Source organism: Melospiza georgiana, chromosome 10, assembly GCF_028018845.1.
Source record: "Melospiza georgiana isolate bMelGeo1 chromosome 10, bMelGeo1.pri, whole genome shotgun sequence".
Classification (NCBI taxonomy): Eukaryota; Metazoa; Chordata; class Aves; order Passeriformes; family Passerellidae; genus Melospiza; species Melospiza georgiana.
Window position 1 is genome coordinate 21,889,956 of NC_080439.1, and position 24,058 is coordinate 21,914,013.

Sequence of the window (24,058 nt, forward strand, 5' to 3'; positions counted from 1 at the left end):
GCGGGCAGCCCTGGCCTCTGCCCCGGCCCCGTCACTGCCCTGGACTCGGGCTGCGGGCGGCCCCGGCCTGTGCCCCGGCCCCGTCACTGCCCTGGACTCGGGCTGCGGGCGGCCCCGGCCTCTGCCCCGGCCCGTCAGTGCCCTGGACTCGGGCTGCGGGCGGCCCCGGCCTCTGCCCCGGCCCCGTCAGTGCCCTGGACTCGGGCTGCGGGCGGCCCCGGCCTCTGCCCCGGTCCCGTCACTGCCCTGGACTCGGGCTGCGGGCGGCCCCGGCCTCTGCCCCGGCCCCGTCACTGCCCTGGACTCGGGCTGCGGGCGGCCCCGGCCTGTGCCCCGGCCCGTCAGTGCCCTGGACTCGGGCTGCGGGCGGCCCCGGCCTCTGCCCCGGCCCCGTCACTGCGCGGCGCCGCCGGCTCGGAGCGGAAGCGGAAGCGGCGCGGGCGGCGGGAGCCGGGCGGGCGCGCGGCCGCTCGCAGGTGCGGTACCGCGGGCACCGGCGGGGCCCTGAGGGAGAGGCGGCCGTGGCGGTGGCGGGGCGGGCCCGCGGCGGGCGGCGGCAGCGGCGGCCTGGGGGGCAGCGGGCGGTCGGGGCGGGTCCTGCGGAGGGACCGACACCGGCGGGGTCCCTCGAGCGGCCTCCGCGCCCCGCGGGGGTCGGTCGGTCGGTCAGCGGGACCGGGGAGCGGCGGAGGCTGCGCTCGGGTTTAATGCCCTGCACCATTAACACCCTGACGGGCCGGGTTTAATGCGTGTTTTGAGCCCTGGCTGCTCAGCGCTTCAGTGGCTGATTTCTAGTCGCGGTTAAATCGCCGTGGTTTGGTGTCGGTGGGAGCCCTTTACGGGACGTGCTCCCCCGGTGCGATCGGTGCCCGCTGATATCGGGGATCTCTGCCGTGCACCGGCTCGGTCCCGGTGCCCCAGAGCCGTGCCTGCTGCAGGGCTTACCCCTCGCTCCCGCTTCCCTTTGCCCTTCACCCGCCGGGCACCAGACTGACCCCGCAGGACATGGCACTGATGTCAATGTGGGCTGCGTTATTCCTTCCCCCAAGGCTGGATGTGCAAGCTCCCCGGAGTGTTTTAAAGGGAGTAATTGGAAGAAAAATAAGGAGGAAAAATATTTACACTGCTTTGCGGTGTTGTAATTCAGATGGGGTTTTGCTTTGTTACCTGGCTCAGAGCTGGATCTCCTTGTGTCACTTTTGTTCATTGCCTTGCCTCTTTCCTCTTTTTCCATGGTGTATTTTTTCTTGAGATATCGGCCATTCCTTTGTTTTATGGCTGTTATTGTTGAGGGCTTGTAGATATTTCTAATCTGCAGATTTTCAGTTGGCTAATCTGTGTCAGGTGACAAATGTGTCATTTGGTTTCTTTCCTGTTTCATGCAGAAAAAGGCTTTTAATTCAGTTTTTCCCAGAGCAGGAAGGCTGGCACAAGAGAGCTGCATAGGAGCTTTAGCCATGAGAGTGCTGTTGGGTATATTCATTTACCTATTCCAAACTCCAGTGTGTGATTTTCAGAGAATAAGAAGGACCCATCTCTGGGAGGAGCTGTGAAGTGTGGTTTTTCCTTGCACTTGGCCAGTGTTTCACTCCACAAATATTGGCTGAGCTTCCCCCTCTGCACACAGGGAGTGATGGCTGTGCCCATTCTGTGATGCCATCTGTCTGCTTCCCAGGTGTGGCATAAAGCAAATGTCGTGTGCTCTTTGGAGATCACAGCAGGAATTTCTGGTTTTATTCCCAGAGAAGGAACAATGCCTGAGTTATTGTTGGGAAACATTTGGCTGGAGGGGTGTAAACTTTTAAAGAGAGGAGGATTTGGTTCATTTATTTATGTATATATACAGGTAGCTTAGAGCTACAGATTTATAACCCTATTCTTTATATTGAGATGGTAATAAAAAAGAGACAGAAGTTAGATCCTGGCAGCTTGTTGGGTGTGACATATGTAGAATTGCAGCAGGATGTTTTTTCAGGTGCAGGGGGGACATGGAAAATGAGTTATCCAGGGAAAAAAAGATAAAGAAATGAAAGAGTACTTGAGTGCATATTGGGGGTGTAGTAAATATAAATATACTATAGTCAGAGGGGGGCAAAAAAAGCTTAAACTTTTGGAGACTGTAATGGAAAGCCAGTGGAAGAATTCAGGTCTTCCATAGGCTTAAGAGTTGTGGGCAAGGAAATTCCCCTTGGCTTTATTTTGGGGTATAGGCCAGAGAATACAAAGTCTTGAAATTACACCAAGTGAAGGACAATAAAGAAATGGGATAATATGGTTTTTTTGGTCACTTCTTGCAGTAGGTTGTATCATTTGAGTCTGTTTGTGTGATTTCACTCATTTTTCAGCTTTTAAATTTGGTGGTGCTTAGTGCAGCCAGGAAATACTTGTTTCTTCATTCCCCAAAAAACCTAAAGGGCTGACTGGGGTTCCTCACCCTTGCCTGGATTAGTCCACAGCTGCTGGATCTGTGCTGACACAAAGTATGATTTTACTTCCCATAAAATCAACAGTGGGTTGTTTTCCTCCCCAGTCTGAAATGTGTGCAGTTTGCAATACCTCTTAAAACAAGAAGTATGTGGTGTTGGTGTCCTGGAACAGAAGCAAGCTTATTTGGAAGCATAAACAGAGGAAACTGGAATTGATTTAGGTTTAATTGCATCTCAGGAGTGAATTTGTAAATTCCTTGCCTCTCTTCAAGTTTGTAAGCCCAGGTGAGAGGATGATCATCTCATTAATATATTGCATTAAGTGCAGTTTTAAAAGTCTTAACATACCTCTCAATATATTTGAGATCCTGTATTTATAAGAAGAGGCAATGCAAAACTTATTATTTTCCTTCATCATTTTCAGTGTCCTATAAAATGGGAATACTTATTGCAGTTCTTGGAGTCTGCTTCAGCTCTTCACTTGTACAAGCAGATTCTAAGGCTGTGACAACATCTCTGACTACAAAGTGGTCTTCAACTCCTTTGCTCCTTGAAACAAGGTAGGTGCTTTGTGACTTTTTTCATTGTGAAATCAGAATATGCTTAGAGGATAAAGTAAAGTTCTCTTTGTTATGTGGCACTTTGGTTTCTGGTCACTACCAACAGTAATAACATGGGAATGTGATCCCTGCTGTGCATGGGGAGATGGGAGGAGGGTTTTAGAGGAGACAGTAATTTTTCTGTGTGATAAATTCTTTCATTTTGCATTAGAACAAACATGAATAACCATAAACAATTACATAGTTGGTATTTTTTGCCTTCTGAAGTTTTACTCAAAGCATTAGATAGAGAGTTCAGCATGGTCTTGTAAGATTCTGCAGCTGAATGTCTTTTACTTCAGTGTTGTAGCTTTTGATACACATCTGCTGCTTGTGTATATTTAGCTTGGTAAAACTTGAGTTTTGCTTTGTTCATTGAGTTTTGCATTGATTAAAGTCAATTCCTTTGTTAAAGATCGTGCAAGTTACCCTGGGAACATTTCTTCTATGGCGTTAAAGACTTTATTTCTAAGATGTTGTGTAAAAAGAAAGCAAAATGCTGTCTCTTTTGAAATCCCTCATTGTTTAATTTTGTCATGTTTTAGTTTAGAGATGTCAGTAGGACTTTTAGAATTTCAAGTTAATGTGTGCTTAATTTTGTATCACTTAAGGGTATTGCCAAATGTGGAATTTTGTCTGTTTTACTGCAGATTGTTTCACGTGAAAATAGTTGAGCATTGCTGGGTTTCATTCACGTGAGCATGGCTCTCATTCAGAGGACAGGTGTCTCCTAGGTGAAGTTACTTTTCTGTAACCTTCTCTGGAGAAGCTGAAGCCTGAAAGTTCCTTGAGTAGTAAAATGCAAAGCACAGGTTTTAATGCCAGGATTTAGATACCCTGAGACACTGCTGGGGAAAAACTCAACCTAAGAGAGTGTGGAACAGTAAGCAGATAATCAAAATAACATGCCAAAGACTTGATGCATTGTAGCCAGAGGCTTTGGGTAGGGCAGGATGGTTCACCTGGGATGAACTGCAGCATGATGCAGCACTGCAGTGTAAAAGAAATCCCTCCTGCTGGTCACTGCACTTAGCCCAGCCCTGCAGTTTGTACCCAGGTGTTCCAGCAGCACTTACCCTTGGGTTGGAGCACACAGTTACTGTGGCACTGAGCAGGCTCCAAACCTGCTGTTGTAGCATCCTTGAGCATAGCAAGTATGTTACAAGTGTGGATGTGATACAGTGTTTGTGCTTAGCAATGTTCAGAGGATGAATTTCATTATCTAGCCTTGTATACCTGCCCATTATGTGCTTCATATATGGGAATTATAACATGGTTTGAAGCTGTGACTTCTCCTTTTACTTCTTCAAGAACAAGCCAACAGAAAACCTCCATCAAAGCCTATCAAAGCTGATAATTACAATTTGCCTCATGCACAATGTGTGTTTCTCATAAAAGAGAGATTCCAAAGAAATGCATTAGGGAGGAGAGCTGCCAGGATGGACCCTGCTGCCTGTTAGTGACATTTAAAGGATCAGGAGGTGCCTCACAAGCTGCTTGCATGTGCTCTGTGTCTGTCCTGGTCTGCAGTGATTATTTGTTTGGGTTTGTTTTTAGCTGTCCTGCAGTGCTTTTCCTAGTAACACAGTTTGCTGATATAGGTGGTAGGTGCTAACTTTCTGTAAAGCATTGCAAGGTGTCAGATTTGTAACTTGAGAGAAAATTTGTAGATCTAACTCACTCTTCTCATCTTACTTAGTGAATTTTTATCAGAAGAAGGTCAAGAAAAATTCTGGAACTTTGTTGAAGCCAGTGAGAATATTAAGAGAGCTGAGCATGATGGTAAGATTTTATAGTTTTTTTTTCTCAATGCTGACTGATAGTTGAAAAATATACCACAGTGTTCTGTCTTCCATCATGTTAATCATCATTTGACTTCTATAAAATACTTATTTCAGTAATATTTTTTGCTGTAATGTACTCAAGGCTTTTGGATATCCATTTGACAAAAGCTGTAGTGGATGAGTCTGAAACATTTTGCTTGCCAGATTCTTTTTCAACACGAAGCATGAAATATTTTAAAAGCCTTTTCTCTGTGTTCCTATTTCTCAGCCAAAATTAAATGGGAGCTCTAAACTGTTTCCCTCCTCCCCTGCCCATGTTTGCATCCTCAAGAATGAATTCAGGTGAACTCTCCTGGATCTCTGTTCAAGTTCACTCTCATCCTGTAGAATTGGCTGTAATGAAATTAGAGGAGGAATGGTCATGTGCAAACTCAGAATTCATGTAATGGGCTTTTGTTGGTATAAATCACACTGGGATGAGAAGCCCCTCTTCAATGAGACTATGAGATACAAAGATAACTGCTTGTACTTTGATTTTGCAGGTAGTGATTATTCTTCTTACCAGGAGATGCTGAAAGTGGCCTGCCAGACTCTGTCACCTTTGCAGCAGAATTTGTTGAAATTTTCTCTGTCTTTACGCTCCTACTCTGCAGCAGTTCAAGCTTTCCAACAGGTTGGTACAGGAAATGCTCAGGTGAGGGGCAGAGCATTCTAAAAAGGCTCAGGAAGGAGACATTTGAGATATAAAAAACCTAAACTGATTCACCGCTCTGTACACCTGAGCTACAGAGTGATGTGTATACAAATTTCATGAGGTGCTGAATTTTTGTCTAGAATAGACTAAAGAATTGGCATTTTGACATGCCTGCGTACCTTTTGCCTGCTACATTAAGAATTGGTGCAAAATTTTTGTGAGGACCATCTCTATGGCTCCATTGGTACTTGGGATGCTGCTGCTGTTCCTGTTGCTCAGCTGAACTGACTTGTAGATAGTAATCCATATATATATATATATATATATATATATATATAGGGATTAGAACTCATAAATTAGAGTTCATTGTGTTCTCTGTTCCTTTTTAATTCTTTGGAAATTGTCTCACATTAGAGTGTGCTTTATTTAAGCAATACTGTGAAACATCTTCCTTGTTCACGTGGATTCATTTTGTTGTTTGATATTTAACAAATACAGATTTTTGTGATGTCTAAGACAAAAGAACCCCTTCAACCAAAGCCCCTACAATTGCAAGCCTTGCTTTCTGTACCTGCAACTAACCTTACAGTTAATAGTAACAGACTGAAAAATAAGTTAAGACTTAAATCTCCATCTTGCAATTATGTCATGAACAAGGAAGAAGTATTACTTTGGAGTGTAGGAAATAATACTGTTTGCTGCACAGCTACACTGTTAAAATTTTTGATTGTTCTAAGGGCAAACATTTAACCTACATTATTATAAATGTTTTATACAGATAGCAGCAGATGAATCTCCACCAGAGGGCTGTACCCTGTTTTTTGTTGTGCATGGGGAGAAAACTTGTGAATTTGACTCTCTTGGAAACCTTTTACAGGCAGCTTCAGACAGGTATTTGTTTAATTTCCTATTACTGGATTAGCTCTTCAAATTTAACCTAACTTTAGACTTACTGCTGTGAAGAGGTTGTAATAAACTTTTTATTTCTGTGTTCTTCAGTGTTGATTTCTCCTGTCCATTGTTGGCACTGGAGTGGCAATGTCTTATTTGGTGTTAATTCAAATTGCAATGATGGTTTTCTTATCCCTTGCTCTTTGATAATTCTGCTAGGAAGAGGAATGTGCACACAAAAATTTGGGAACAAATTCTGGAAGTAGCTGGGAACTGTTGAAGGACAGTAGGAATTCTAGGAATTCTCAGAAGTGTGTAAAACCTTCAGTGTGCAGGGAAAATAGGAGCTGGACTGCATATTCAAATGAGATTAATGTAACAAATTGTTTTGTGAATGGCTGAAAGCAAGCACGGTTTTTTTTCTCTGTATACTTTTCTCAGCATTGACAGAGAAAACCATTACCACACTATATATTTAAAATTCAGATTTCTCTACAAGAATAAAACTTGATTGTAACTGCTAATAACAAAAGGAAGGTATAAAATATAGTACTTTTTATTAAAAAACCCCAAACAAGTAATAAACCAAAACCAACACAAATCCTTACATTTCATGATATGAAAACATTTTTGTTTTCAATACAAGTTTTGTGATCTTGGTTATTTGGTTCTTTTGAGAATAAAGAATTTTTTGTCAATGTGCAGGCATATGGCATCTATAGCTCACAGGCTATTCTTCTGACTTACTGGGAATACTTTAAGTATTTATTGCACTTTGGACAAAATGTAATCAAAGGAGCTGAAAATAGACTTTTCATTCACTTTTTTGTTTGAATACTAAGCCAAGGACCAGGTTGAAATGAATTTGTGCCATTGGCACATCTGTTCTATCAGCCTTTTTAATTTTTCATACAGAATTTATGAATCACCGTGGGGAGAGAAAGTTAATTGGAAATCTAAGGGAAGTTGTTCATTTTTAAAATTAGGATCATATTCAATTCAAAAGAGCTCTTAGTCACTTGTTTCTTTTCATATGTTCATTTTTCCGAAAGCTTTTGTCAATGTGCACAAAGTGCTGCCAGCCTTGATATAATATGTAGGAATAGCTCAGCATATGTATTCAGGAAAATGAATAAACAGGGAAAAAAGTTCATTTTGCATTGAGTGAGGAAATGCTGTGACTCACACTGTGACTCTTCACTGTTCCCTCTTAGGCCAAAGCCATTTTTGTTCAAGGGAGACCACAAGTACCCAGCAGCAAACCCTGAAAGCCCTGTGGTCATACTTTATGCAGAGATTGGCTCAGAGGGGTTCTACAGACAGCACAGGAGGCTTGTTGCAAAGGCTGAGGCTGGAGAAATCACTTATGTGCTCAGACACTACATTGCTGTGAGTATATTTGTGCATTGCAACAGAGGAATTTGAAATTGAGGAACTGGCCTGGGTTTTCAAAAAGAAAACTGACCCAGGTTTGTTCCCTTTACACTGACATTTGCCTACTCTCATTGTTAATTTACTTGGAATACTCAAAGTTTTATTTTTTTATTGCATGTAGCTGAGGAATACAGAATATTTTACATCTCCTGATTGTTTAAGTAAGATTGTTTGATTTCATAAATCCAGACCTAAATTCCAGATTAATTAGAGACTTTAGTGTAAAAAGAAGTGTTTCTCTACCCATATTAGAGCATAGGAAGTAGTCAAATCTTTCACAATCAGGCCACTTAGTCACTTGGTATAAAAAGTAAGGATTAACATTTAGGTACCATTTTCAAAAGAAAGATATTGTTTCTGTAATAATTTTTTTACAGAACCACTTAACATTTCTAGTGCAGTTTGTCCTGGTTTCCATCTTCCTCCAGTAAATTGTGCATAGCCAGTGGATTAGTATTTAAAACAACATTTCAAAAGGTATGAAGAGCTGGAGTTCTTTCATTTGTTGCTTGAATATTACTAAGTATTGCCAAAACCTGCAGTGTAGCAGTCAGGCTTGAATTAAAAAAAAAAAAAAAGGCATCAGCTCCTTAATTTCTAATATTACTTGTACTATTAATAAAATAAAGTAATGCATTGCATACACTACTTCCCTTTTATAACAGGAAGTAGTTGTTTGTCAGTGTTGGGAGGAATACATTCAAAATTCAGTGTATTGCACTTTAGATCTTGGTACTGTTATGTGTTATATACTTCAAAATACTTTTAGAAAGTGGTCATGCTTCTCTCATTAAAGGCAGAACTAATTATGCACCACTCTTTTGTCATTATTTTATTCCTAGCCATTCTCTGTGGTAGCTCTTCAGTGAATGTTTCATTTTGAACTTAAGGCTGAAGTTCCTTTCCACCCTCTACCTGATTTGATGATAGGACTCTGTCTCCCTCTGCTTTGCTCACACACTGAATCCTGAAAACATTGTTTTGTGTTCCTCTTTACTCTGTGGATTTTGATGTCTTTTTGGTTCACAGAGATAATTTTTGCTTGCTGAACTTCAAGAAGTGTGTTGAAAAGCAGTAGGAAATAAAATTATTAGAGTATGCTACTGCAGAGCCACTCACAGTGTTTGTTTCTCTCTACCCATAATGTCTGAAATCCCAGACTGAGATTTCTCAGCTTTGGGAAGTGGTAGTTTTTCTTTTTTGGATCAAACAAAGATGGCAATATCACACTGTTGGCTTTTCCTTACAGAATCCCTGCAAGGAGAAGGTCTACCTCTCTGGCTATGGTGTAGAACTGGCTATTAAAAGTACAGAATATAAGGCCAAGGATGATACCCAGGTGAAAGGTGAATTTTTATTTCAAGTATTTTAATGCGAACATTTTAATTTTGCCAAGGTAATTTTATACTCATTTTGCTGTGAATGTCTGAATTGCAGATATTTTTCTTTCCTTAGCTCTGAAATCCCTTTTGAGAGCATGTTCCTTATGAAACAGATCTTTGCCATGGCACTTCCACATTTGTGCAATCCTGGAGTCATAGCCATGGACTAGATCTTAGTAAGGGCACTATTAATGCAACTCGTTTTTTACCAGCTACTCTGCAGGTGTAAAGGAAATTTCTTGACTTTAATTTGCCTTAACCTATCCATCTTCAGAGCAGACTGTGTTCCCTGTTCCTCATTTTTCTTTTTTTTGTTTTTAAATTTTTTTTTAATTGGGGGAAGACAAAATTCTCAGAATTCTGCATGTTTTCTTTGCTTTTACTGCTTTTATGGAGCAGTGATCTCTGTTCTACAAACTCCCATGCACCTGCCAAAACTATTTTAATGGTGTAATCTGTGTCTGTGCTTTTTCTTTACATACACATACAAACCCCAGATTCTCCTGCTTTTCTGTTTGTTAATGGCTTGGTGCTAGTGGTGTTCTCTGTGTGTTTATAGGCACAGATGTGAATGCTACAGTCATAGATGAAAATGACCCTATTGATGAAGTGCAAGGATTTCTGTTTGGAAAACTAAGGTAAAGCACAGTTGGACTTTATCATATCAAAAAACATTTGCAGAAATGCTGATCTTTTGCTTTATTATTATTTTTTACATGTCTGAGTTTTCTGTATATGCTAGCAGCATATTTTTTTTATGTGGTAGTTTCTTTAAATTAGCAGCAGACTTTCTTACAGGAAACCACAGGAGTTGTTTGACCCTTGTATCCTTTCAGGCAGCTGTATCCTGACTTGTCAGAAGAGCTGAAAGAGCTTAGAAAACACCTCGTGGAAAGTACCAATGAAATGGCACCTCTGAAAGTGTGGCAGCTCCAAGGTAATCTGGATAAAGGCTTTCAGTTATAGTCCAAAAAACTCAATGTAAATGTGTTTTCTGGTGTTCTACACTATTGAGGTTGTTAGTGGCTATGTACAGTTAACAGTTTGAATGTAAATTCCTGCATTGTCTCACTTGGAAAATACTTGGTTTTTAAAGTACCTTTTCCTGTTGAAATAGCTTTTGGCATTGTTTCACAGGACTTCTGACATGAGGATGGCTTTTTGTATTGTGAAGTACAGTAAGCTACTTGCTCTTAAACTGACTGCTTGTATGGTCTGCTGAATGCAGAAAGGAAAGGAATGCAAAGTTTCTTTCCATGACCACACTTCTGATGTGAAATCTTGAGATTTCTCAAGACCAGAGGAAAACTGTATTTCAAAATCAGTTACATGCTGCTCTGACCTCATTCCCTTAAAACATCTATAAAAGCCTATGAAAAAAACTGTTCATCCTCTCAAAAAGATTAATTCAAAGAGCTGAATGTATGTTGTAGCCATGGGGAATCTACCAATATCAGTGGAAGGGCAGATCCTCCCAGCTCAGCCAAACAAAGAGGGCTGGTCTGGACTCACCTAAACAACCTGAGAGGGTTACTTGCTTCAAGGCAACACATACAAGTTGAATATAAAGAAAATGAATTTAAAAGTATCTATAGGTGCAGATAAAAAGTGAATTTCATTAGGTAACATGCAAAAAAGTTGCAAGATGAACTTAAGATGTCTCTCTGCATTGCCTTGTTTTCAGTTTTGAATTATTGACCTCTTTTTTTTTCATTTCTAAGATCTGAGTTTTCAAACTGCTGCTCGCATTTTGACTGCTCCCCCTGTGGATGCCCTGATGGTCATGAAAGATCTTAGTCAGAACTTTCCTACAAAGGCCAGGTAACTTTAATTTTGACTCCTAGAAAATTTTATTACTCTCCTTTTCCTGAGCAGGACCTGAGACAAGCAGCATTGGTTGGGTTAACTCTGACTTTCATTTAGCTGGAAGCAAACACTGGGGAATGTTTATGCTGAGAAGTTCTTCAGCCTACTGTAACAAAGAGGATTTCATGGTGTTTTTCTTGGATGGCAGCTGATGTGGACTGGTGGAAAATTTTCCAGAATTGCCCATGCTATTTTATTGTGAAATGCATCGAAACCTATTACATGAAGTCATCAAGAATTTATTGGCTGGGTTTTCTGTTTGATGACCTTAACATTTATCTGTTTACAGGGTCCCACTCTTCTTCTGGGGTCCACATTGCCAAACAACCCAGCCAGTCTCATGTCAGAGGCTGATGTGCAATTCCACTGGTTTTTGCACTTTGTCAGTGCCTGTCTTTAACACATCTGTTAAAAAAACTCAATATGACCTGGCATGGCCAGCCAGTTTAGAGATATATTTCTCTTGAACAATTCCATTGCCTGGATTGTGAAGATGATACTACAGAACCTTTTTGAGTAGGTGGGACATATACCTGAGATGAATGTAAAAATAAACTGATTTCTGATCTTATTTCCCATTACATGATGTTAAGTTGTTATTTAGAGCTTCTGAAGGCAAGCATTGCATCTCACTGTGTTTCCAGGCTGATCTGTGGGCTGTACTCACCCGCTCTGATGATGCAATCACTGCATCCAAAGTAAGGAAAGGAATGGGAACCCACCATGAGCAGTGAAATCCCCTATTTTCTCTTGTCAGCCTCCATCTTTACATTTTTGGCAGCTGCACACTTTTATTATGGTTAATGTGAAATTAGACTCTGAGAGTTGGCATGTGGTTAACATTTTTGTACTGCTGGATTATACAGTGTAAGAAAAATGCTGCATCCTACTATTTATGGTGTCACCAAGTGCAACTGCTTCTTGCTGCACCCCTTTATACTAGAAGGTTAATTATCTTAATATGTAAGGTATAATAGCTAGATAAGTAAATATCTATCCAGGAGATAAACAGAAAGAGGATTCATAGCATGATGTTTTTATTTTTGCAGAGCCATAACAAAAACAGTTGTGTCTTCGGAACTCAGAGCAGAAATTGAAGAGAACCAAAAGGTAACGTGTCCAGAAAGTAACACAGTGCCTTTGCACTCTGGTTTACATGTTGCTCAAGACAATGACCCAGTGTTTTCACACAAAATTTCATAGTATGCATCTATGTGAAGTGAAGAAGTGGTGGATTTTCAAACATGGATGAGGAGCATTATTAAACTTTTTTGCTCAAATAGGAAAATACTACTCTGTTTAGAAATTTATTGCTTGAAAAGCAGCTATATTAAGCATCTTCCTACAGTTTTAACAATGCAGAAGAAAATTAGTTCTCCTTATCCAGTTTGAGATGATGTTTAGATATCTGTCTACATCAGTGATCACTAGGAAATCACAGAATGAATTCAGAACCTGCCATGGCTTTAGACTGATTCATTCTGTGTGGAGGAAATGGTTTCAATGTTGTTGCTTAGTGAAGGGATAAAATTAACCACCTAAATCTAGATGTGCTTTGAAACAGAATCATAAAACTCCCCAGGTCATGAGGGGCCTCTGGAGGTCACTGAGTAGGCTCTGTATTTGCAGAAGTGTTTCAGACAGCTCAGCTGTGTCCTTGGCATTAGCAAAGCACTGAAAAAACCAACAGCCACCTGGGAATGTTGTACAGGCTTTTGTACAGGAATTTGTGCAACTAAAATATGCCAGGTAGTGTGGTCTGGATAGAGACCAAAACAAAAGTTTAGGATAGCAGTGAAAAAAGTCAAACAGCAGCATTTGCTGTTTGAGCTACAGTGCCCTGTTCACACATTTCAGTCTCATTTGGTTTTATCGGAAAAAAAGACATTGTATGTTAAGTACACACATATTGTTTAGAAATCTGTTTGGGGAGTCTAGTAGTAAATGCAGAGCTACTTATCCCCTGAGGTTCCTATTCTGAGAAAGAAATGCTTTGTTGTTCAACAGTGATAAAATCAGAGGAGAAGGGATGGGGTTTGACACTCTTGTCCCATGTGGTTCTGGAAGGGACAAAGCATAGAATGTAAGTCCATGCTAAAGCTACCTGGTTAGCTTTTTCTGCTGTGTGTTAGATCAGACTCTGGTCCACAAGTAAAGCCATGATTTTGTGGATTCATTTTTATTCAGAGGATCCCTGGGCTGCTCCATCCAGACCAGACTATATCCAGCCGTGCCCTTCAGAGCTGTTCTTTGCACTACTCCCTTTGTGTGGGTATTATTTGATAGTTAAGTTCACTGCTACTGTTACATTAGAGTTTACTATGTAACTATCAACAGAAAGATACAATTTAACACTCAGCTTTTCTTTGAGAGCCTTACAAATTTAATAAAAAAAGTAAATCTTTTCTGTTCAGAAGCTACTTTCCTGTTATTGGTACTTCATGTGGTACTTATTATTCATGTACTTGGTACTTCATCTTGGTACTTATTATTCCTCTGCTTTCCTCACAGTGTTCATGATGGTAGGGTTGTAAAATATCCAAATACAATGTTTCTCCTTCAGTGTTCATCATGCCTCTAAATAGAAATTTGTGACTGGTACTGCAAGACAAGTCTTATCGGAAAAAAAAACAACATTAAAATCTTTAATGATATTTTCTCTGCTTCTTTTCAGTATTTCAAGGGAACGTTAGGATTGCAACCAGGAGATTCTGCCCTGTTCATCAATGGATTGCTTATTGACTTAGACACTCAGGATATATTTAGGTAGGAATGTTTTATTTTTCACAATAATTGCATCCTGCTTAGAAACTTACATCTTGCTTGTGCATGAATGATAAAGTTATTTAGACAGTTTTGAACCTTCTTCATAGTCTAGACTAGGTTTAATTGTTAAGTACTGTAAAAAGAAAAAAATGGTTCCCTGTCTTATTCAAAGTGCATTTCCAACAAAAATTCTAATGTGAAAAGTGGAATACTCTTGAAGATTGGAATGAGGAGTGACCTTTGTGCTGTTCTTTTGACCTGTGCTGTGACTAGCAAGATTTTGTTTCTCAGCCTGTCAGCATACAGATTTATTCTGAAGACAGCAAAGTGATTCTCAAAGGATAAACCACTGTAAATTGTTCATCTGGAAACCACCCTATACCTTTGTCAAGATGTGTTTGAATAATCCATATGTATATATATATGTATATAATGGATTAATTATCCTGATTTAACATTGCTTTTCCTAGTTATACAATATTATTTGAATAGATTTAAGTCATCTCAAGTTTCTTAGGATGGTAAGAAGTAGGTGATAAATAAGAAGTAATGCCTGGACAGACAGACTTGTTTATACCTTTCATCTGTTAGGTTAAGTTATTTGCTGTGGGGTTAAAATTCAGCCCCATTTTGCTTTTCCTTGCAGCTTGATTGATGTGCTCCGCAATGAAGCCCGAGTTATGGAAGGCCTGCACAGCTTGGGAATTGAGGGAGTTTCCTTACACAATGTCCTGAAGTTGAACACCCAGCCATCAGATTCTGACTATGCTGTGGACATCAGAAGCCCTGCCATTTCAGTGAGTTTGGTTTTTGATAGAAATACTTGATTTGCTGTTGGGCAGTGCATTCTTAAACTGTCAGGGGAGCTTTTGTCCTTGTCTCACAATCAGCTCTGAAACTGCAGTGAAGTAAAAAGGATAATAAGGTTATAATTAGCACTTTTTAAAAGCTTTATTTCTTCAATATAGTGTCTGATTTGAAAATATTTTAGTCTCAGACCAGAGCAGGAGGACTGTAAATTATTTAAATGCCTTTACTTTTCCTTAGTGGATCAACAATCTGGAAGTTGATAGTCGATACAATTCCTGGCCTTCCAGCGTGCAGGAACTGCTGCGCCCCACATTTCCTGGTGTCATCAGGCAAATCAGAAAAAACTTCCATAACTTTGTAAGTAATCATCTGACTGGATTATATGTGCATTTCTTTTGTCAAGCTCAGGAACATCAGCTTTTGCCGCTTGCCTCATGTATACACTGTCACGTAAATAGCTTGAGAGAGAGGGTGCTTTTCTAAAAGGTTTTGTTCTCCTAGTATTAGTAAGTTATGGCTGAGATTCAGAGATTTCTGAGCATGATTCTGTGGCATCTATTGATGCCAGGTGTTGTTTTGTCAATGGACAAAATTATAATCTGAAAAATAACAAATTGGTGTGTTTCAACTTAGTGATAATACCTGAAGTTGGTTAATGAAATCTTAAATATTGTCTTCTTGGCAGAGTTAAGACCAACTTCAGTTGTTTCAGTTAGAAAGCATTCATGCACCAAGACTTGAACAAATGATGACAGTCCTCAGCTTAGTCCTGCTGTCCTTTTAGTCTGTAGGTAAATTACTTAGATCTGATGAAGAGTTTGCAAATTGTGCACTGTAACTCTTGTCATGTGGCAAAGTGGCCCTATGCAAAACAGGAACTCTGATTAGGGGAAAACAGAGACTTGAACCATCTGAAGCTGTGGGAGCTTGGATGTGTTACCTTTTTCTCTGGAGTTCAGTACTTTTAGCATAAAAATTTTAAAATTCTAAGGCAACAGCTGCATGAAGGAAGGGCTTTACATGCAGTCTGAATGGCCCAGTTCTGTCTGGGCCGAGACAGCAGAGAACATCTTGGCTCTCCAGGGCATAAAAACTTTTCACTTGCTGTTTGCATACAGGTGCTGATAGTAGATCCTACCCATGAGACCACAGCAGAATTACTGAATGTGGCAGAAATGTTCTTCAGTAACCACATCCCACTGAGGTAATCATAGAATAAGTGATTATTCTATGATTTTAATGTTTGGGGTTTTAATGTTTGGGGTTTTTTAAATTAGTTTTTATGCATGTGACTTTTGCCATTGTAAGATTCTCATTGCTAGGACGCTGCAGAAATGTTGCATTCCTTGTGTTCAAGGTATGTGTATATTTCTTGAGTATAACTTCCTCTACTAGCAAAACAGAGTTCTGGTTTTTAACAGTCCAAAAGAAATCTAAAGTTTTGGATAGGAGAGAGGTGAAAAGCAAGATTCTGATGGACTCATTCCATGTCCTAAGTTTGATTCCTGGCTGCTCTCTCAACATCTTCCCAGGCTATTCTAGAAAAAACCTGTGTTTAAGATGATGATCACAGCCAGCAGTTGTGTGAAAAGTGTATTCTTTATAGAAATGATGACCTGGGGATTTGTGTGATTGCAGGATAGGATTAGTCTTTGTGGTTAATGACTCAGAGGATGTTGATGGACTGCAGGATCCTGGTGTTGCCCTCCTGAGGACATACAATTATGTGGCACAAGAAATGGACAATAATTATGCTTTTCAGACTGTCATGTCTGTAAGTATTAATTAAAAAGGGAAATTAATATTTTAATATTTTCAATGTATATAAGATTATGTTAATGGGGCTAATGTGTAGCCAATGGAAGGAATTGTTCTTTGGCTGGGGTAGTATGCAGAGTATTTCCAGATACTGGTACCACAGAACACGTGTCCTTGTAATGTGTTTCTGACCTAACTTTAACAAGTGAGACTGGGTTTCATTGTGACACAGATTTCATGGTGACACTTAACATTTTTGCATGTTTTTCTGATCCTGTTCCTTTGCTCATTCAGTCTCTGAGTTCTGAACTGCCCCATCCCTTCAATGTTATAATTGAGTTTAAACCATTCCAGCTGTGTACCTTTGTCACATCAAAGGACAATACAGGTGCTGGTAAATGAATTTCACCTGTGGTTTGATACTTGTACAAATTGGCAAGCTGTGACGTTAAATTGCTGGATACTTTTTCTTTTATTCTTTTTATTTTGGGTGTGTATTTGTAGCTCAAAGTAAAATCTTGTGCCTTCAAGAGGGAAAGAGTTACCTGCTTTACCTGTGAGGTTGTACTGTTCATAAGCATATCCCAAGTTCTGAAGGGAAGGTAGCTCCTTGGATATTCTTTATTTGAGGCTTTTTTCCCCGGACAACTCTTTTCACTCCTCAAATACCTTTTCTAATTAAAGATGCAAGTTATTATTTAAAGAAGTATATATATTTCACTGGAATGACTACAAGGTGTAACAAGATACTTATAATGACTACAAGTGCTTGAGAGCTGTTGCAACTGATAAATATGAAAAGAAGTTTTGCAGTCTGGCTGTTAATGCCTTATTATAACTACTGTAATACAGGTGACAGGTCAGTTTGCTTTGAGAAGGACAGAGGCTTTACAGTTGCAGCTGTAAACTTCTATTCCCCTTTCAGATTTATAACAAAGTGAAAACAGGAGACCAGCTGAAAGTGGAACATGTTGTTAGTGTTCTTGAGAAACAGTATCCTTATGTGGAAATCAACAGCGTGCTGGGAATTGATTCTGCCTATGATCAAAACAGAAAGGTAAGAATTCATCAAATAGAGCTTTGTTTTCCACTTCTTTTGCTGCAACAGTTCTGAAAATATAATTACATACAATTTCTTGGTCCAGTTCTCTTACTAACCAGGGAACCATTTTGTTACCACCTTGGGGGATTTCTAGTTATACTTCACTGTTTATGTTCAGCACAAGCTTTATATATTATACATAGTACATATAATGGAATATATATTTTTTAAAAATCTGTATGTATAGAACCAAGATAGCTTTCTTGTGACTCATAATTCATGCTTTCATTATGGAATGCCTACTTCAGTAGAGTTTATTAGTGTTTGCAAAAACATCAAAGTGATGGAATGGTTAATGAAAAAACCAAGAGGCTTAACATTGGGAGGGATCAGTGGGGGCTTCTGAATCAGTATTTGAGTACTGAGTGAGATAAAGCCATGATCATGAATTCAAAATGCTTTTTCTATAGCAAGACATCCAACAAATTTCTGCAAATAATTCTTGAAGTGATTTTTAGGTCTGATACTTTTCTGTATGGAGAAAATTAGGAGGGCAAATCACTATTGAACCAGTTATATGTAAGATGAAGCAGATTTTATTTGAGGTTTTATAGGCAAATATTTCTTATTATTTGTTGTTCTAAAAGAAATGAAAATACTGTCACCAGTATCTCTTAACACACATGATGCTGCCTACATCTGCAAATGTAAGGAATGCTGTCAGGGTTACAGAAAATAGGCTCCTAGGCTTATGAGTGTTCCAGTGCAGGATAGTGAAGAGAAAAACATTTTAGGGAAATTAAAATCCATAAAAGTAAGACAGGCATTTTGTTTGAGAGGAGAGGCCTCAACCAGAACCTCTAACCAGCAGAATTTAGTTAATTTTAACTTTTAACAGGGTATCTGTCAATGCTGGTGCACTTTTCAGAGGTTACATGAAATAGGGAAATTTGTCTTGACAAAATAACCCCTGCCTCACAAGTAACTGCTTTCTTACAGGTTTAAGAAATACATTCTTAAAAAAATAAACATTCTTTACCCTGTCTTACATTACAGCTACCACTGCTTGCATTGCATTTGCTTCCACAAGCAAAGTGATGTTTCCTGTTGTGCATCTTTTGCCACTACCAGAAAGTGCTCATTGAAATTAATTTACAAAATGAACTTAAAGGAGTATTGTGCATGAACTTTTTTTTTGCTTTGAAAGTTTCAAAGATACATTGTCTGTGTCTAACAGAAGTGGTAAAGGATCTCCTGTGTGTTTAGACTTGTTAGGAACCTTTGTGGCTGATGTGCTAAAGTTGCTTCTGTTCCTGTTTTTAGGCAGCAAGAGCTTACTATGAGCAAACTGGTGTGGGCCCCCTCCCTGTTGTCCTCTTCAATGGGATGCCTTTCCAAAAAGATCAGCTGGATCCTGATGACCTGGAAACTGTGACAATGCACAAAATCCTGGAAACCACGAGCGTCTTCCAGCGAGCCGTGTACCTGGTGGGTGCTGAGCTCCTCTGAGGCTTGAGAGAAACCAGATTTGGAAAAGCTGATCCACAAGTCCCTGGCTGCATATTATACAAGACAGCTTAGCTTTCAGAATTGCTTTCTGCTTTTTTTTTTTTTTAAGATTATGTAAGGCAATTTTATATGTCAAATAAGAAATAATGCTTCTTTCCTCTTTCCTTCAGGGTGAATTATCTAATGACCAAGATGTGGTTGAGTATATCATGAACCAGCCTAATGTTGTTCCAAGAATTAACTCAAGAATCCTAAGGTCTGACAGAGAGTACCTAGATCTGACAGGAATGAGTAAGGGATGCTTTTAATTGTGTTAAACCTGAAATGTCTGAGTGAAAGACTTGCTGTTCCAGTGGAAAGCTCAGGTGGCAAAGCATTAACAGCACCTGAAGTGATGACCCAGTCCTGGTACAGACAGATGTTTATGTACAGCATTAAATATCTACTGATTTTCAAAATGGGAATTTGTTTTGTTTTTATACAGACCTTAAGGGGAATATGACTCATGAAGCTGAGAAATTATATAATGCATAAAGCAGCAGTTTGTTTCTTAGTTCTGACCTTCTTTTGAACAGGCTTGACAGTCATCTCTGGAATTAATTCAGATTTAGCAAAATGTTCCCGTGCTAAATGAACACCCAATGAAGTGACTGCAGTACAATGACATTACTCCTGCCTTTTTTGAGTTGCTTGAAAAAGTAGCAGAGTGGATTTTTCAATCTATATTATTTACATACACCAGTGTCAACTAAGTGAGACTTGGAAAATTCTTTCAACTGACTTCTCCCTATCAAATATGCAATGTAATTATTACTGTGACTTGTGAGACAGCAAAATTCTTTTCTCAGCCTATATATTAACAGTGAAAATGAGATACAAGCAGTATTACAAGGAGCAAAATGGGACATGTTCCTAATGTTCTGGTAATAGTAGTGATTGTATTTTCAGTTTACATGGAATAGCTGCTTTGGCATTTAATGCTTGCTCTCTTCCTCAGATAACCATTTTGTGGATGACTTTGCTCGATTTACCACATTGGAGTCTAAAGATAAGACAGCTGCTGTTGCAAACAGCATGACCTACTTAACAAAGAAAGGTAAATCTGTGGTAGATTCTGAATCCAAGTCTGCTTTTATGTTTGTTTCCAAGCACATGTGCAGATCTTCACACACTCACTGAGCCTTGCCAGGCCTGTGGGTAACAGCATAGTCTGTTAAAGATTTTTTTAGTAAGACATGACATCTACATGGAACAAGAATTTTCCCCTCTTAAACCTAGTCCAACCTCTTACTGAATAATAAAGTCTCAACCAAACTGCTCTTGCTTTTCTGCAAGTGACTCCCAGAAATGCAGCAGTGTAAGCAAGTGACTAGGAAAATATAAAAGGGGTTTTAGTTCTCTGTCTCACAGTTCAAAATTACTAGAAGTTACATGGATTCAGAGGAAAATTCCAACTGCCCATTATATAAGACATCACCTAATGTGGTCAGCGCTGTTTTTATTGCTCCAGTGCAGGCACTGCTTTTCCAATGGCAGTGTTGTTACAGTTGCACACAAAAGTGTTCAAACTTGCCTGTACCTCTCAAGTGTAGGAAATGCATGCATAGACATAAAACAGAGCCTAACCAGGTCTAACCAGACACCATCAGGTGTTTCCTTTATCCATTTTGGTTAGATTCCAGAAATAAGCTGCTGTCATTTGGTCCAAATCCTCCTGTTCCTGTTCCTGTCTTTACTAGACTGTCCCAAATTTCCATGGTCCTGTCTCCAGTCACTGCCATCCATGTGCACTGCCTGAAATGTTCCCATTGCTCTTCCTGCCTCATGCCTGCTCTTCATTCATGCTCAGTCCCTTGGATTTGAACAAGGGGATTTAATTAAATCCACACCTTGGCATGCTTGTTGGAAAGTGCATTAATTTGCAATTCCATGGCTTGACATTTTTTGGTCACTGCCTCTTCTGCCACTTAAGATATTTAATAGCTGCTATCTGGTTACAGTATTGCTGTTCCACATTTATTTTCTGAAGTAATAGAGAAGTTCTGTGTGCTGCTGGCTCAGCACCAGCACTGATACAGCACTGCCATGCTGCTTTTTAAAGAGGGAAGATAACAACACAGTGGCACAGCAGTGTTTGTAAACAGTCTTCAGAATGATGTCCTCACCCTGTGGTATGAAACTGGTAATATTAATTAAAGCTGGCATGAAAATCAAGCATCCATCTGTCTGAGGGGAAGAAAAAGTCAAAGCTTATTGGAATAAAATTAGCACAACTTGTTGCTGTTGGATCTGAACTGTAGTGATTCAGTTATGCCCAGTACAGTGCTGCAGTTTCTAAATACACATTGGGATTACCATCAAGTTATTAATGTGTCTCTCCTTTTCCCCTTTCCTTTCTGCTCTTTGACCAGGAATGTCTTCCAAGGAGATCTATGGTAACTCATGCTTTGGCATTTTTTATATTGTTCTTGGAATTTTCTGGTTCCTTTATGACACTGGCTTTAGAACCAGCAGGCAGTGAAGGAAGCTGTTGGAATGCATGTTTGCTCCAGCACTTGTGTCTTTTATACAAAACTGATTTTGTAAATTAACAGCTTGAATACAAAGAAGGGATATGTCTGCTGGATTCCAATCCCAGCTGGAATCTCCAAGTTATTTATGTGTTTCTTTATGATTTGTAATTGAAAAAGTAGCAAACGAACAAAAATCCTAAAAGATTCTAGCTTAGAGCAATGCATGCTGTCCCACATGGGTTTTCTGAATGACCTAATAAAGACTAATACACCAATGCTATTAATTTTGTCTTGCCAGGCTTCATAGCTTAGGTTCACCCATAGTAAAATTCTATGGAATTTTACTTTTTTGAAGTCTTTGCATGTGTGTCTTTGCAGTTTACCTCCAAATGAGGAAAAAAATGAAGCTTTCCTTCCTTTCACTCTCAAATTTCTTTTTTTTTTTTAATAATTGCAGATGATTCCTTTGTTAGACCAGTTACTTTTTGGATTGTTGGTGATTTTGATAAACCTTCAGGAAGGCAATTGTTGTATGATGCCATTAAACATCAGGTAGGTAACACATTCATTGGAATGGGTTAGCAAAGCCCTTGGTAGAGGCTTGTAAAACACAAGTTGTGTTTTACACAATCTTCATGTGAAATCACCTGGTTCTCCCTGCAGGGTCTCTAATTTCCAGCCTCATCTCATTTTTAGGGACTGGAATATTGCTGATCTTAAGCTAGGACAGAATACAATAAATGTTCTTTTAAACCTGTGGTGTTAAACTGAAATATCTGTGTTTTGTTTTGGAGATAAACAAAAGCATTACTCTCTGCTCTGTCCCATTGGTTCTGGAGGATAACTGAACAAAATAAAGCACAGCTTATTTGCCAGACTGAGTGGTGGCCATGGTCCTGGATTTCTTAGGTAGCACAGGCTTATCTGGAAGATTGCTGTGACAGTGGAGCCTATACATAAGCTAAATGCTTGATGTTAAATTAGTTAATTCATTATTTAACCTTGTGCTGCTATTTACCCAATTTGAAATCTGATATTCTGGTTAAGAAACACAAAGCTTTTGCTATAGTGTTTATTATATATTTATTTCATCTGAAATGTTAAACTTTCCCATCACCTGTTTTGTTAAACACAGAAATCCAGCAATAACATTCGAATCAGCATGATTAATAATCCCAGTGAAGAACCCAACAGCCAGAATACCATTGTGGCTAAAGCCATATGGGCAGCTTTGCAGACACAAACCTCAAATAATGCCAAGAACTTCATCACCAAGATGGCAAAAGAAGAAACTGTGAAGGCACTGGAGGCAGGAGCTGACATCTTGGAATTTGCTGTTGGGGTAGGCATGTCTGCTGGGGTTTTCATGGGGAGGGTGCTTTGCTTGTTCCTCAAATTCATTTTTTAGTGTAGTATATTCATATGCAGAAGGTGCAGTAACAGAGAAAAGTAACCCTGTTGGGATTGCTAGTTTGCTTTTTTTTTCAATCTCTGAAGATTGAAATAGAACAATCCATCTAAACATCAAGTAAATCCTCATACTCATCAGAGCTATGTATCTTGAAAAAGGCAAAAGGAACGTGGATGCAGGGATCTATTTAAGTGAGTCAGTGTTTCTTGGATGGTTAAGAGAATAATATTCTTTTAAAAGATGGGAAAAAATAGAAGTGCATGTCTCAAAGTAGGTTTTAAAAAGTTAGGCAGGAAGATTGGAACTGGTCAAAGTAGCTTCACAGCAGAAGTTGGGATAGTGGTGACAAGCAAGAATTAGGTTTAAGGCCACAAAGTAAAGGGGGCCAGGGATCAGTTTTAGCAAGATACAAAGATGTTCTTGAATGACAACAAAAAGATTGCTTTTAAAAAGTGTGCAATGGTCTAGTTTTTCTTCCTATTCCAATGTCAAGTGTTCTTTTCTTTTAGGGTATGGATACCAACATTTTCAAAGAAGCCTTTGAGTCTCCCAAGGTGGATTTTATTCTCTCCCATGCTATTTACTGCAGAGATGTTCTGAAGCTGAAGAAGGGGCAGAGGGCTGTGATCAGCAATGGACGGGTGAGATGATAACAAACAGTGAAAGAGACTTTCCAGTGTGAGAAAGGAGCAGATTTGAGCAGCAGAGTCTGGGTGGGGATCAGACACAGGAGTGCCAGCCTGTTTTAGGTCTCAGCAATCTTTAGGATCACTTCCAGTTTGATTTATTCACACCTGTGTGACCTTTTCTTTTTAATGTGTGCAGTTAGTTGCTGGCATTTGGTACAAATTCAGGTCTCTCAATAACAAAGTTCCTTCATGCTGGTTGTGAATTGATTCCAGGGGTAGAAGGGGATGGTAAATTTGCAAGATTATGCTGCTTCAGTGTACTGAAAATGCCCTGACCAAGGTGCTTTGGTCTCTTCTACCATCTGTTTTTATTATAGTTTATCTGAAATGAGGTAAATGATGTTACAATAGCATTTCACTGCAAATAATGAAACACAGCTGTGTACAGCATTGAGTTTTCTTTTGTCATCTGTTTCTGGTTAGGAACAAACCCATTCAGGTCCCAGTGGTTGCTGGATATTTCAGTGGGTTAAAAATCTCAGGT

General features: G+C 39.5%; 1 protein-coding gene across 3 annotated transcripts in view; it reads left to right on the forward strand.

Annotated features, from left to right (window-relative positions):
• The first annotated feature begins 421 nt into the window (after positions 1–421).
• Positions 422–24,058, forward strand: part of UGGT1 (UDP-glucose glycoprotein glucosyltransferase 1) — a 40,598-nt gene continuing 16,961 nt past the window's right edge. For all 3 annotated transcript variants that reach the window (XR_009114888.1, XM_058030966.1, XM_058030967.1), the window contains exons 1-24: positions 422–476; positions 2,851–2,986; positions 4,725–4,807; positions 5,352–5,482; positions 6,282–6,394; positions 7,609–7,783; positions 9,078–9,174; positions 9,770–9,848; positions 10,047–10,147; positions 10,932–11,031; positions 12,126–12,186; positions 13,751–13,842; positions 14,489–14,639; positions 14,890–15,009; positions 15,771–15,856; positions 16,291–16,426; positions 17,336–17,467; positions 18,776–18,940; positions 19,132–19,252; positions 19,959–20,057; positions 21,373–21,396; positions 21,932–22,026; positions 22,610–22,816; positions 23,395–23,526. Coding sequence is in view for 2 of the 3 variants with exons in the window: in XM_058030966.1 (XP_057886949.1) it covers positions 2,862–2,986; positions 4,725–4,807; positions 5,352–5,482; positions 6,282–6,394; positions 7,609–7,783; positions 9,078–9,174; positions 9,770–9,848; positions 10,047–10,147; positions 10,932–11,031; positions 12,126–12,186; positions 13,751–13,842; positions 14,489–14,639; positions 14,890–15,009; positions 15,771–15,856; positions 16,291–16,426; positions 17,336–17,467; positions 18,776–18,940; positions 19,132–19,252; positions 19,959–20,057; positions 21,373–21,396; positions 21,932–22,026; positions 22,610–22,816; positions 23,395–23,526 (2,625 nt within the window). In the remaining variant the exon portion in view is untranslated. The remainder of the gene's footprint in view (positions 477–2,850; positions 2,987–4,724; positions 4,808–5,351; positions 5,483–6,281; positions 6,395–7,608; positions 7,784–9,077; positions 9,175–9,769; positions 9,849–10,046; positions 10,148–10,931; positions 11,032–12,125; positions 12,187–13,750; positions 13,843–14,488; positions 14,640–14,889; positions 15,010–15,770; positions 15,857–16,290; positions 16,427–17,335; positions 17,468–18,775; positions 18,941–19,131; positions 19,253–19,958; positions 20,058–21,372; positions 21,397–21,931; positions 22,027–22,609; positions 22,817–23,394; positions 23,527–24,058) is intronic.